The sequence below is a fragment of the Lynx canadensis genome, chromosome A2 (genome assembly GCF_007474595.2).
Source record: "Lynx canadensis isolate LIC74 chromosome A2, mLynCan4.pri.v2, whole genome shotgun sequence".
In the NCBI taxonomy this organism is placed as follows: domain Eukaryota; kingdom Metazoa; phylum Chordata; class Mammalia; order Carnivora; family Felidae; genus Lynx; species Lynx canadensis.
The window spans coordinates 58642782-58655383 of NC_044304.2; the positions used below are offsets into that span (position 1 = coordinate 58642782).

General features: G+C 44.6%; 1 protein-coding gene across 1 annotated transcript in view; it reads right to left on the reverse strand.

Annotated features, from left to right (window-relative positions):
• PLXNA1 (plexin A1) overlaps positions 1–12602 on the reverse strand; it is a 162075-nt gene that overhangs the window by 4626 nt on the left and 144847 nt on the right. Inside the window, exon 31 of the mRNA XM_030296408.1 lies at positions 1599–1706. Coding sequence (XP_030152268.1) covers positions 1599–1706 — 108 coding nt within the window. The remainder of the gene's footprint in view (positions 1–1598; positions 1707–12602) is intronic.

Below are 12602 nucleotides of genomic sequence, written 5' to 3' on the forward strand. Positions count from 1 at the left end.
GACTGGGATACTATGGAGATCTACGAGAGGCATTTAAAACCACAGAGATGATTCTGGTTTGCCTGGAACAACAAGAGGACAGCTTAATGGTGATTGCTTAAAAAAGGCACGAAAATAAACATATCACATATCACTACCGCAGGGTACATTTAAAGTGGTATATTTACAGGGGAATTTATAGCATTAAAAATTCACAAAGGAATAAAGGCGAAAAATGAATTGACTGAGTGTCATCTTTAAGAAGTTACAAAGTGAACAGTACGTTCACAATAAACAAAGACGTGAAGAGACACACTCCAGAAGGCACAAGAAGAGAATCGATGTGTCAAAAGTACATTCAAAGAAAACAGACGAACCTATGGCAAGATTTTTTTTTCATCCTTCCTTCCTTTAAAAGATGCAGTATTAGGGAGGCGCCTGGGTGGCTCAGTCGGTTGAGCGCTCGACTTCAACTCAGGTCATGATCTCGTGGTTCATGGGTTCACGCCCCACGTCGGGCTCCGTGCTGTCAGCTCAGAGCCCGGAGCCTGCTTCAGATTCTGTGTCTCCCTCCCTCTCTGTCCCTCCCCGACTCCCACTCTGTCTCTCTCTCTCTCTCTCTCAAAAAAAATAAATAAATAAACATAAAAAAAATAAAATAAAAGATGCAATATTAGGAAAGAAAGGTGGGATACAGCAGATAATAAAAATGATAGCAAATAATAGTATTGAAAACTTTATGCTAATAAACTGGAAAAAGTAAATAAGCTCTCCTGCACATATATGCAAGTAAGCCTTGGTCTTAAAATATACTAATGCTTGAAAAATAAATAAAATTGATAGCACACTTTTAATTTTATCTTTATCTTTTCTAGCACACTCAGAGCTGGAAGAGATGGTGGCAGGCTCTGCAGGGTGGCCGAGGGGAGCGAGGACAGCCGGGATCAGGCTGAGGGTCTGCACTGGGGGAAGGGGGCAGAGGGCACAGTTCTGGGCCGGGGGACAGTTCTGGGCAGGTGCCCAGAGGCTGACCGTGGAGTGGAGGCCCATTCTGATGGAGGGGCTTGGCATCTCTTCAAGTGAGAAGCTTCTCTGGACGGTCCCCCCGCCGCAGTCGGGACTGCAGCCGGGAAGCCTGAGCTGGTAGGAGTCAGCTATCCCACCTGGGTATAGTGGCCACAGGAGTCCCTGCTCAGAGCTGGAGGGACTGAGGAGTACGGGGGTGGGGGTCCGGTGGGGTAAGGAAATACACTGGAGGCCATGGTGGCCAGGCACTGGCTCCCCACTGGGGGATCAAAGCTGGAGATGCTCCAAGGCCAGACGGAAGGCACTAGGGCAGCTGGAGGGGGACGTCCCATCCAGAGAGGACCGCCAAAGGGTGCCCACGTGTAACTCCAAGGGGCTGCGTACCCCATGCATGGGTGGACAGCACAGGGGGCCCCCATGACTAGCCAAACGGTTGGATCAGTTACAGGCTGGGCTCCCAGACAGGCACAGAAGCCATAGGTGGGGTGCACAGGTGCCCATAGGGTGGGGACAGCTAGAGTCACGTGAGCTTCCTCAGGGATCTGGAATGCAGGATGAGTGTTCCACGTGGTTGGTTCCGGAGATGCACTCACTCCCGTCTTAGATGAGAACTGCTCTCCAAAGCCAGACATGACCCGCAGGGTAAGGCGTTCCCCTCCTGGGCTGATTCCACACAGCACCTCCAGGCGGCTCCTTGGTGTCTGAGAGATGAGCAGACAGGGTTAGACACTGGGCAGGGAGAAGCGTTTGAAGGGGATCGGAGGAGAGGAAAAGTTACAGGTGACGTGGTCACCGAGCCATGTTCTTCTTGGGGACGGATGAGGAGGAACGGAATGTTCTAAAAGCAGTAAGTGACCCTGTGCAGGACGAGGCTTGTGGGCGGCCTCTGCATGGCTATCACTTGTCACATCAGATCAGAAGTTCTGAGTTCAGTGTCTCATGACCTCCTTCTGTACAGGTCACACAGAACAAAGCCCGAAGAATACCAATGGCCAAGCTCGTTGAATACCTGGCGAGGGGTGAGAATCAAAGGATTAAGCATAGTCCCCAAATGGATTCATAAACAGAACAGCAAAGTCTGAAATACCCAGGAAACCAGCAGCAAGTGGGGTGTCTTAGAAAGTTCCCAAAGAATTCTGTCCTTGTCCCCTGTCCCTGTACCTCCTCTCCACAAAGCAGGGTCTTCCCCAAATAATTTCCTCTGAACAGTGCAGAACATGAGAACACACAACTGGTTTTCTCCTGGAAGGTTCTGGAATGTTCTGAATGGCATAACTGGCAGCCACCTCCAGCACAACGAGGAAGTGGTAGAAAGGAAATAAAGAGAGGGCCAAGGGGCCCAGCAGCCAGGAGAGGGCCCTTCTCCACATAACAAGGGTCCCCCGGGGGAATTTCCTTGAAATTCGAAGGAAATTTCCATTCCGAAATAAGAACTCGTGACACAAATCACTTTGGCAGTCCAGAGTGACATAACCTGCTGAGGATGTGGCATGAAATGTACAGATGGTCGAGAGGCCGGTGGCTGGGAGAAAACCCACCCAAGGCCCCAGCACCTCAAGGAGCAGAGGCTGCTGTGGTTGGGGCTCCTGGGGTCCCCAGGGGTCACAGCAGCAAAAGGTAGGTTGAAACACCGCTGACTGGCAGCAGCCCCCAGAATCCAGCCGGCTGAACACGATCCCGCATGAGAAAGAAACCAGGCGGGTGTCCCGGCGTCCTCTGAGCAGCCGGGTGGGAGCCAGCAGCTGAACAGAGCCCAGAGCAGATGGGGACTCTGGAAAAGAGGGCTTCAGGCATGTGGCTGGGGCAGCCAAATCATGAGGGTCCCATGAATGCCTGCCAGGACCCTCACGTGCCCAGGACAGCAGGAAACCTTGGAGACTCGGAAACCAGAGAGGAGGTATGACCAGCTGCACATTCCGGGAGCCTCTCTAAACCAGATGGGAGTTACAAGACCCGGGAAGGAAGACAGGCTAGGACACGGATTGAGGGGTGGTGGTCCTGGAGCCAGGGCAGGGAAGGCAGAGGACCCCTCCAAGACCTGTTTGGGAGGCCAAGGTGACAGAGCAGGTGGCTGGATGGGGGCTAAGGGGGGGCGAGTGGGAGGATTCCAGGCTGAGGAACAGGGGTGGACCCTGTTCACTGGGAAGGTTGGGGAGAGAGGCCGAGTTCGGTCTGGGTGGGCACTGTGTGATCATGGCTACCCCTTCTCTCCTCCACCCCACAGGAGGAGGAGTCACTGGGGAAGCCTGAGGTCCGAGAGCTGGCTTCCTCCTCCCCATCCTGGTGCCCAGGCTGAGGTGCAGATTGGAGGGAAAGGTGGGTGGATTGGTGCTCCTTCCTGGTGGGGCCTGGAGAGCAGGTGCGACTGCGATGTTATGAGCCGGAATTGCTGGGGAGGGCAGAGGGTGAGCTGATCTCACCATCCCCAAGACGTGTGGCTGAAGAAGCAACTCATCCATTCCTGACCAAGAGTGGGGTGGGGGGCCCGGGGCTGACAGAGGGCAGCAGCCCCACAGAGAGTCTTCTTTAGGGATGTAAAGGACACAGAGTGACAGCCAGAGATGAGAGGGGAGGTTGGTATGTCCTTGACGCCAGCAGGAACCACAGGGAGAGGGGCCCAGCCAACGCACCGGATGGGGACCAGCAGACCCACGCTTCCAGGGCCTTGTTGTGAAGCCGCCCCCACTGGGGGCCCAGGATGCAGGAGTACCTCTTGGACAGGGGCCAGAGGGAGCCCGGAATGTGCCGGGAAAGGCTGAAGTGACTGGCCACCCAACACCCAGCAGGAACCCCTTTTCCACAACTGCCCAAAGGTTAGGGGAGGGGCTCTAGATGGAAAACAAGTTGGATTCCAGGAAACACCAGTTTGCATGCATGAACTTGTGGGCTGTGACACTGGTACCCCATGCAGGTTCCGAACATCCTCTGTAGAATTCATGCTCAAAATTTCCAAGGAGTTTTCTCAAAAACTTAAGTAATATGAGGGAGGGGGCCATTTGTGCACCAGAAAATATAAATAAAACTGGCTATTGAAAAACTAAATATCTAGTTAAAAAAATAAAAATACAGGGACGCCTATGTGGCTCAGTCGGTTAAGCGTTAGACTTTGGCTCAGGTCATGATATCTTGGTTCATGAGTCTGAGCCCCGCGTGGGGCTCAGAGCTTGGAGCCTGGAGCTTGCTTCGGATTCTGTCTCTCCCTCTCTCTCTGCCCCTCCCCCACTCACACTGTCTCTGTCTCTCTCTCTCAAAAATAAACATGAAAAAAAGTTTTTTTAATGTATAAAGATTTAGATAGGAAAAAGTAAAACAATAGAAAAAGATACCATACACTCATCAAAAGAAAGTACAGCCAAATCAATTTCAGACAATCAATTTCAGACTTCGGATTCTGTGTCTCCCTCCCTCTCTGCCCCTCCCCTGCTTAAGCTCTGTCTCTTTCTGTTTGTCTCTGTCTCTCAAAATTAATAAACATAAAAAAATTAATAAAAAATTTAAATAAATAAATAATACAAAATGAGGAGACATTGCCAACACACACACAGCAGACAAGAGCTAATACTTTGTCTAATAAAGTGCCTACTGGTCAATAGTCAGAAAATAAAGAACCCATCGATAAAAACGCGCAAAGGGCAGCTACCTGCAAGTCACAGAATAAGTTAACGCGCGTCATTTATCATGTAAAAATGTCCAGCTTCCCCGGATGTTTAGATGGTTACAAAAATTAAATTTTGAAAAGAATGGAACTTTGACTTTTACAACCAATTTGATAAAGAATAAAGCCTTGTATTGGTATTTCAAAGGATATGGAGAAAAAACTCATGCTGTTTTGTTGTTAAAAGGAGCACAGACTACTCTGGGGTTCGATCTGACGATAATAGAGCCTACAATCTGATTCCCTGACCCGCCAATTCTCCTTCTATGACCCAGACATACTGGGAGCGCCTGGGAGTGGATTTCAGATTGACCTGATCCGGGCCTCCAGGTGGGCGTGGGGGCAAAGGTCTTAGGACTCAGGTCTCCAGAGAAGTATCTTCAGGGAAGCACTCAATCTGGGACCGTACCCCCCTCTCCGAAGCCCAGACCCCAGCAAAGATCGGCCCTCCTGTACCCCACACCAAATAAGACCCCCCGACCCCCATCCCATCAGGCTAAATTTGTTCTTTATACCAACATACTCACTTGATTTTCCTAGAATATTCCTTCCCAGCAAAGTCCCGGGAACCCTTGAGGCTTTGGCAACAGCGGCTAAAATGGGTTCTGAAGAGGTTTTGGGTTCTCGAGGCAGCACTGCAGCCCCAGGTCAGGCTCCCTGTGCCCCGCGGATGCAGGGGTGTCCCGTCCCAACCGTGGGCAGGCAGCCCTTTCTGGGCGCTCTGGCTCCTGAATGCGCTTTTATAGACATAGGCGACTCTTGGGGGTGGGACTGGGTTCAAGAGATCCAGTCAAATGGACTGTCTCCCATGACTCACACACTAAGAGTGTGGACCCGATCAAGTGTCGCTTGATTGATTGGGTCGTTTGCTTATCCCAGAAGTGAAGGTATAACTAAATTGAATTAAAGTCTAGCCTGAGAAGGAGCAGGGTGTTCCCTGGGTGTGAAAATACCCTCCTCACAGGGGAGTGATCAGGGAGGATACATGGCCTTTAGCTGAGCCTGAGGAGCTCCAGCCATGTTGGGGGACGGGGAGCTGCAGGGACAGGGACCTGCTGATGTAACGGTCCAGAGGGCTTGGCAGGAGCCCACCTTTTAGGGGAAGAGGGAGCCAGACAGCAGGTTCCAGGGCCTTGTGCATGCCGCCAGAGATACGGGTCTCTCCATGCAGCAGCAGTGGGAGCCTTTGCAGACTTTTCATCGGAAGCCGCGGTGTGGGGGCGCCTGGGTGGCTCAGTCGGTTACATGTTCGACTCTCGACTTCGGCTCAGGTCAGGATCTCACGGTTCCAGGGTTCAAGACCCACATCAGCCTCAGTGCTGACAGCACAGAGCCTGCTTGGGATTTTCTGTCTCCCTCTCTCTTTACCCCTCCCCTGCTAATGCATGCTCTCTCTCTCTCTCTCTCTGTCTCAAAAATAGATACAGAAACTTAAAAAAAAAAAAAAAAGAAGAAGCCACGGTGTATTCACCAGGGGCCAATCCTGCCTTGGACCAATCTGAATTCAAATGTTCTGAATGCACATACTTGGTTGGGTACAATCATTTAGGTACTTGCACAATAATCCCCAGAATTTCCAAAGTTTAATGAAAGCTTACTCTGTACCAGGCTTTGTTCCAAACGCTCTAAGGGTATCAACTATTGCAAAAAAAAAAACAAAAAAAACAAAAAAAAAACAAACCATGGGCCCAAAATGGCATCACTAGGCCAAGTCAGCAAACTAAGACTTAAAATCTACCCCAACTGCAGTTTCAACCTCCCGGGAATGTAACCTTTAACCGGTCAGTCAGGAATTTTCTGATCAAGACCAATAAGGGAATCTGTCACTTGGGCCCCCTTTCATTCCCCAAAGGAAGATGAGGTAACCCAGCTAGTAAAAACCCTTTTGTCCACACTGAAGTTGCCCTCCCCTGAAAGAATCTTTTTTACGTTTACAATGTCCTTGTTCGACCTTTAAAAACCTTTCCTTTTCTGTAACTCCTTGGAGCTCTCCTCTACTGGGGAGGTGGGATGGTGCCCAAATCATGAATCATCTAATAAAGCCAATTAGGTTTTCAGATTTACTCAGTTGAATTTTGTTGCTTTAAAACACTCTTTTAATGTTCACGTCGCCCTTCAAGACCCGCCATAGCACAACCATCAGGATCCAGAAAACCCAACCATTTATTTTTTATATAAAAAAAATTTTTTTTAATATTTTTATTTATTTTTGATAGAGCACAAGCAGGGTAGGAGCAGAGAGAGACACACACAGAATCCGAAGCAGGCTCTAGGCTCTGAGCCTTCAGCACAGAGCCTGACGCAGGGCTTGAACTCACGAACTGTGAGATCATGACCTGAGCCGAAGTAGGACGCTCAACTCACCGAGCCACCCAAGCGCCCCTATTTTTTGTAATGTTAGTTTATTTATTTATTTTTGAAAGAGAGAGACAGAGACAGAGAGACAGAGACAGAGAGCACAAGCCGGAGAGGGGGAGGGCAAGAGGGAGACACAGAATCCCAAGCAGGCTCCAGGCTCTGAGCTGTCAGCACAGAGCCCCAGGCAGGGCTCGAGCTCACAAACCCTGAGATCGTGACCTCAGCCAGAGTCAGATGCTCAACAGACAGAGCCACTCAGGCGCACCGAAAATCCAGTCATTTAAAATGTGAGGCTGTGTTTTTGTTTGTTTGTTTGTTTTTTTATGAGGCCAATACAAATCCCAGGGCACGAGAAGCCCCAAGGTAAAAATGGCGAAATGTATATAGGACACAACTGATCATCCCAAGCGACCAGGAGTAGTCACTTCTTATACTCACCGCAACCCCGACTGAGGAGGAGGGCAGGGCAGGGCCCGAACTTCCTCCCTTAGGACTGGTGCTGACACTGGGGTTCTGGCTCTAGTGCCTTCCCCACTTTGCAGAGGAAACTGCTTCCCTTGTGAAGGGGACAGAATCGCTGCAGTTTCCATGCCTCTGGTCTCAGTATCACAGGACTAGCATGCATGCTAACATTTATATAAGGGAAGATTTGACCTGTCACATTCAGACTGCACAAGATGCCACAGCTCATGTCGGGCAGCGCTCTCTCAGAGCCCTGGTTCCCCGTGGGTACTCACGTCATTGCCTCTTCCCTGCCCTTTCAGACCCAGAAATGGCAAGGACTCCCTACTGTCCAGAGTCCCTGGGTGCCTTACTCTCCCTTCTTGGTTTCCTTACCTCCTCCCAGGCCTCTGAAAATAGTTTATTCATTAAACATTAAATACTCCTTAATGAACCACTTGAGTGTTTCACAGCAGAACCTTGAGTGATACACCTCCCTTGATTCTTCAGAATGGTTTTTACCTTCAGTGGTATTTTGTCCAATACCTCCATTACCACACATGCCTTTGTTGAGTCACCAGTGGTACCTGCCAGTATTTTTCTTTCAATAACTCTTTTTATCCATTCATGATTAATTTGCTTAATTAATTTGCTTAAATTAGCAAATCAGTAGCTGTATTCTCCCTCCAAGGACATTAGATTATTTGTACCATTTTTGTATTATCCTCTCATGTATCCTAACATTCTATATTGATGTTAGGAACCTTAGTTCTGACCTTGGTATTTAACGTTTATTTATTTTTGGGACAGAGAGAGACAGAGCATGAACGGGCAAGGGGCAGAGAGAGAGGGAGACACAGAATCGGAAACAGGCTCCAGGCTCTGAGCCATCAGCCCAGAGCCTGACGCGGGGCTCGAACTCACGGACCGCGAGATCGTGACCTGGCTGAAGTCGGACGCTTAACCGACCGCGCCACCCAGGCGCCCCTGACCTTGGTATTTAATTTTTTAAATCAACACTTATTTCCATTTAACAATAGTGACTCTGTTCACTCCTGCTTTTTGACTTACAATTTCTTTCTGGACTCATTTCCTTTTACATTTTTATTCTGTAATTTCTATAATACAATTATGTATAATATAATTAATATAATTATATAATTCTATATACAATTATATAATTAAATATAATATAATTAATATAATATAATTTCTATAATTCATGTAATTCTATGATTTCTATTCTGTAATGCATTCTATAAAGACCTACACATGATAAAATTTGGGAAGTTTTTATATGTGACAACTTATTTTATTCTCAGTTTTTATTGATAGTTTGGCTGGGTATAGAATTCTAGGTCCAGGGTTACTTGGTCTTAGCAATGCAAAAATATTGTTTCATTAACCCTTTACCTCCACTTTTACTTCTGACATCTCTGATTTTTATCAGAATCTCTTTCCTTATAAATAAATAGTGAATTTCCCCCCTGGTAATTAATATTATTGTTTCTCCATCTCTTCATATTTTGGTATGTCTCTGGAATGTAATTATGATTCATTTTTGTTCCATGATGGTTTGCTTCACTACAGACGTGGTGTGTTCTATTTGAAGTTTAATTTCTTTCTTCAGTTTTAAACATTTTTAACATTCATTATGTTGATTAATGAGACACCAGTATAACCAAAGAAAATCTATAACTTCTAGAGAGATTAAGCCAGAAATGACCACGACAAATGAACATAAGAATAAAGTTGGAGGACATAGACTACCAGATTTTTTGTAATGTTTATTTTTAAGAGTGAAAGAGGTGAGTGTGAGCAGGGGAGGGGAAGAGAGAGAGGGAGACACAGAATCCAAAGCAGCTCAGGTTCTGAGCTGTCAGCACAGAGCCCAATGTGGGGCTCAAACTCACAAACCTCGAGGTTATGACTTGAGCCAAAGTTGGACGCTTAACTTACTGAGCCACCCAGGTGCCCCCATACACTACAGATTTTAAAACATACTATAAAGCTATAGCAAATAAGCCAGAATGGTATTTACATATCTATATATAGGTCTATATATATCTATATATAGGTTTGTACATATAGGTATTTATATATCTATAAACAAATATATTATTGCTACATGTAACAAAAGGGATGAATCTTACACATTATATTGAGCTAGAGAAGCCAGACATAAAGGAGTTCATTCTGTATGATTTCAGTTAGACAAAATTTGAGAACAGGCAAAAAATAATTTATAGTGATAGAAGTTAGAACAGAAGTTACTCTTGGGATGGGGGTGTGTAATTTGAGAGGAAAGGGCTCATGGGAACCTTCTGAGGGCTGGGGATAATTTATATATTGACCTGAGCTTTGGTTGCATGTATGTCTAAATATATAAAAATTCATTGACATAATGGGAGTTCCCAAGAGAGAGGAGAGCAAAAAGGAGCAGAAAAAATATCTGAATAATAGTTGAAACTTAACACATCAGATAAAAAAAAAATCTTCACATCCAAGAAGCTCAATGAAGCTCAAGTAGAATAAATTCAGAGATCCACACTTAGATAATAATCAAACATTGAAAGCCAAAATCAAAGAGAAAATCTTGAGAGTGACCAAAGAGAAGTAGCTCATCATGTATAAGGGACCCTCGATTAGATTAACAGAAATTATGAAAAAAAAAAATGAGATGAAATAATCAAAGTTCTGGGGGTGAGGGAGACTATCAATCAAGAATTCTATGTCCAGCAAAAATATCCTTCAAAAAACTAAGAATAAGTTAACAAATACCCAAATAAACAAAACAAATACTTCATTGCCCGATGTCCTGCCCTATAAGAAATACTAAGGAGAGTTCTTCAGGTTGGGATGAAAGGATAATAGACAGTAACTCAAATACACATGAAGAAATAAACAGCACCAGTAAATGTAACTACATAGGTAAATATAAAAGATGGTACAAATGTATGTTTTGTATATAGCTCTTTTTTTCTCCTATCCAATTTAAAAGATAACTATAGGGGTGACTGGGTGGCTCAGTCAGTTAAGCATACAACTCTTGATTTCGGCTCAGGTCATGATCTCATGGTTCATGAGATCGAGGCCCCAATCAGGCTCTGCACTGACAGCGTGGAGCCTTCTTGGGATTCTCACTCCCTCTCTCTCTGCTCCTCCCCCACTCGAGCACACACAGGCATGTGCACACACACTCTTCCAAAATAAATAAATAAACTTAAGAAAAACAACTATAGAAAACAATACTTATCTCTGTTGAGAAGCACAACATAAGTATATAATTTATGTGGCAATAATAGCACAAAGGAGGGGGAGGGAATAGAGCTTTATAGGAGCAAAGTTTTATCTATTATTGAAATGAAGTTCATACTTATTCAAACTAGATTATTATAATTAAAGGTGTTCATTGTAATCCCCAGGATAATCACTAAGAAAATAACTCCAAAAAATAGTAAAAGAAATCACAAGGAAATTAAAATGGTACACTGGAGAACATATATTTACTACAGTAAGGGATGACTAGAGGAACAAACAAAACAAAAGATATAGAGCAAAATAGCAGACATAAATCCTACCTTAACACTAATTACAATAAATATAAATGGATTAATCATTTCAATTAAAAGGGAAAGGTTAGCAGAATAGATTTAAAAAATTTTAAAACATGGGCGCTTGGGTGGCTCAGTTGGTTAAGCATCTAACTTTGGCTCAGACCATGATCTCATGGTTCATGAGTTCAAGCCCTGCGTTGGGCTCTGGGCTGACAGCTCAGAGCCTGGAGCCTGCTTCAGATTCTGTGTCTCCCTCTCTCTGTGTCCCTCCCCTGCTCACGCTCTGTCTCTCCCTGTCTTTCAAAACTGAATAAACGTAAAAAAAATTTTTTTTTTAAAAACTAACAGAATTGAAGGGAGAAATAAACAATTCAACAATGATATGAGGCTTTGATACCTCACTTTAATAATAGAACAACTGAGACCAAAGATCAATTAGAAAACAGAAGATGTGAACAAAACTATAAATCAACTAGATTTAACAGAAATCTACACAACAATAGCAGAACACATTCTTCTCAAGTGCACATTAAACATTCTCCAAGACTGACGAGTTGTTACGCCATAAAACAAATCTCAATAAATGCAAAAGGATTTAAATCTTACAAAACGTGGTCTTCAACCACATTAGACTAAAATTGGAAATCAATAACAGAATTTGGAAAATTCACAAGTATGTGGAAATTAAGCAACACACTTCTAAATAACCAATGGGTCAAAGAAGAAATTGCAAAGGAAATTAGATGAATGAAAGCAAAAACACAACATACCAAGAGTTATGGGTTGCAGTGAAAGTGCTAAGAAGAAAATTTTTACCTGTATGTAGGAGCTAAGGTTATAAAACTATTAGAGGATCATATAAGTATAAATCTGGATGACTTTGGAATTAGGCAATGATTCCTGGGATATGACACCTAACACACAAGCAACCACTGAAAAATGAATACATTGGACTTCATCAGAATTAATATTTTTTGTGCTTCAAAGAGCACCATCATGAAAAGATGCATAGAATGAGAAAACATATTTATAAATCATATATCTAATGAGAGACATTTATCTAGAATAGATTTGTTAAAAACTCATACAGCTCAACAATAAAAGGCAAAAACAATTTAATAACGGGCAAAGGACTTGAATAGACATTTCTCCAAAAATAACAATATAAAAGTGGCCGATTACCTTATAAAAAAGTTGCTCAACATCAGTGGTCCTTAGGGTAATGCAAATCAACCACAAGCATGTCATACCCACTCAGGATGGTTATAATAAAAAGACCTTAACCAGTGCTGCTAAGGAGGTAGAGGAAGTGGGACCCCCACACATTGCTGGTAGGAATGGAAAATGGTGCAGCTACTGTGGAAGACCGTTCCTCACTTCTTCAATGAGTTATTTATAGAGTTGCCATATGACCCACCAGTTCCTCTCCTAGGTTTATCCCCGAGAGAAACAAAGACATCTGGCCACAGAAGAGCTTGTACACGAATGTTCATAGCAGCATTATTCAAAGTAGTCAAAAAGTCAAACAACCCAAATGTCTGCCAGTCATGAGTAGATAAACAAAATGTATCCAAAGAATAAAATAT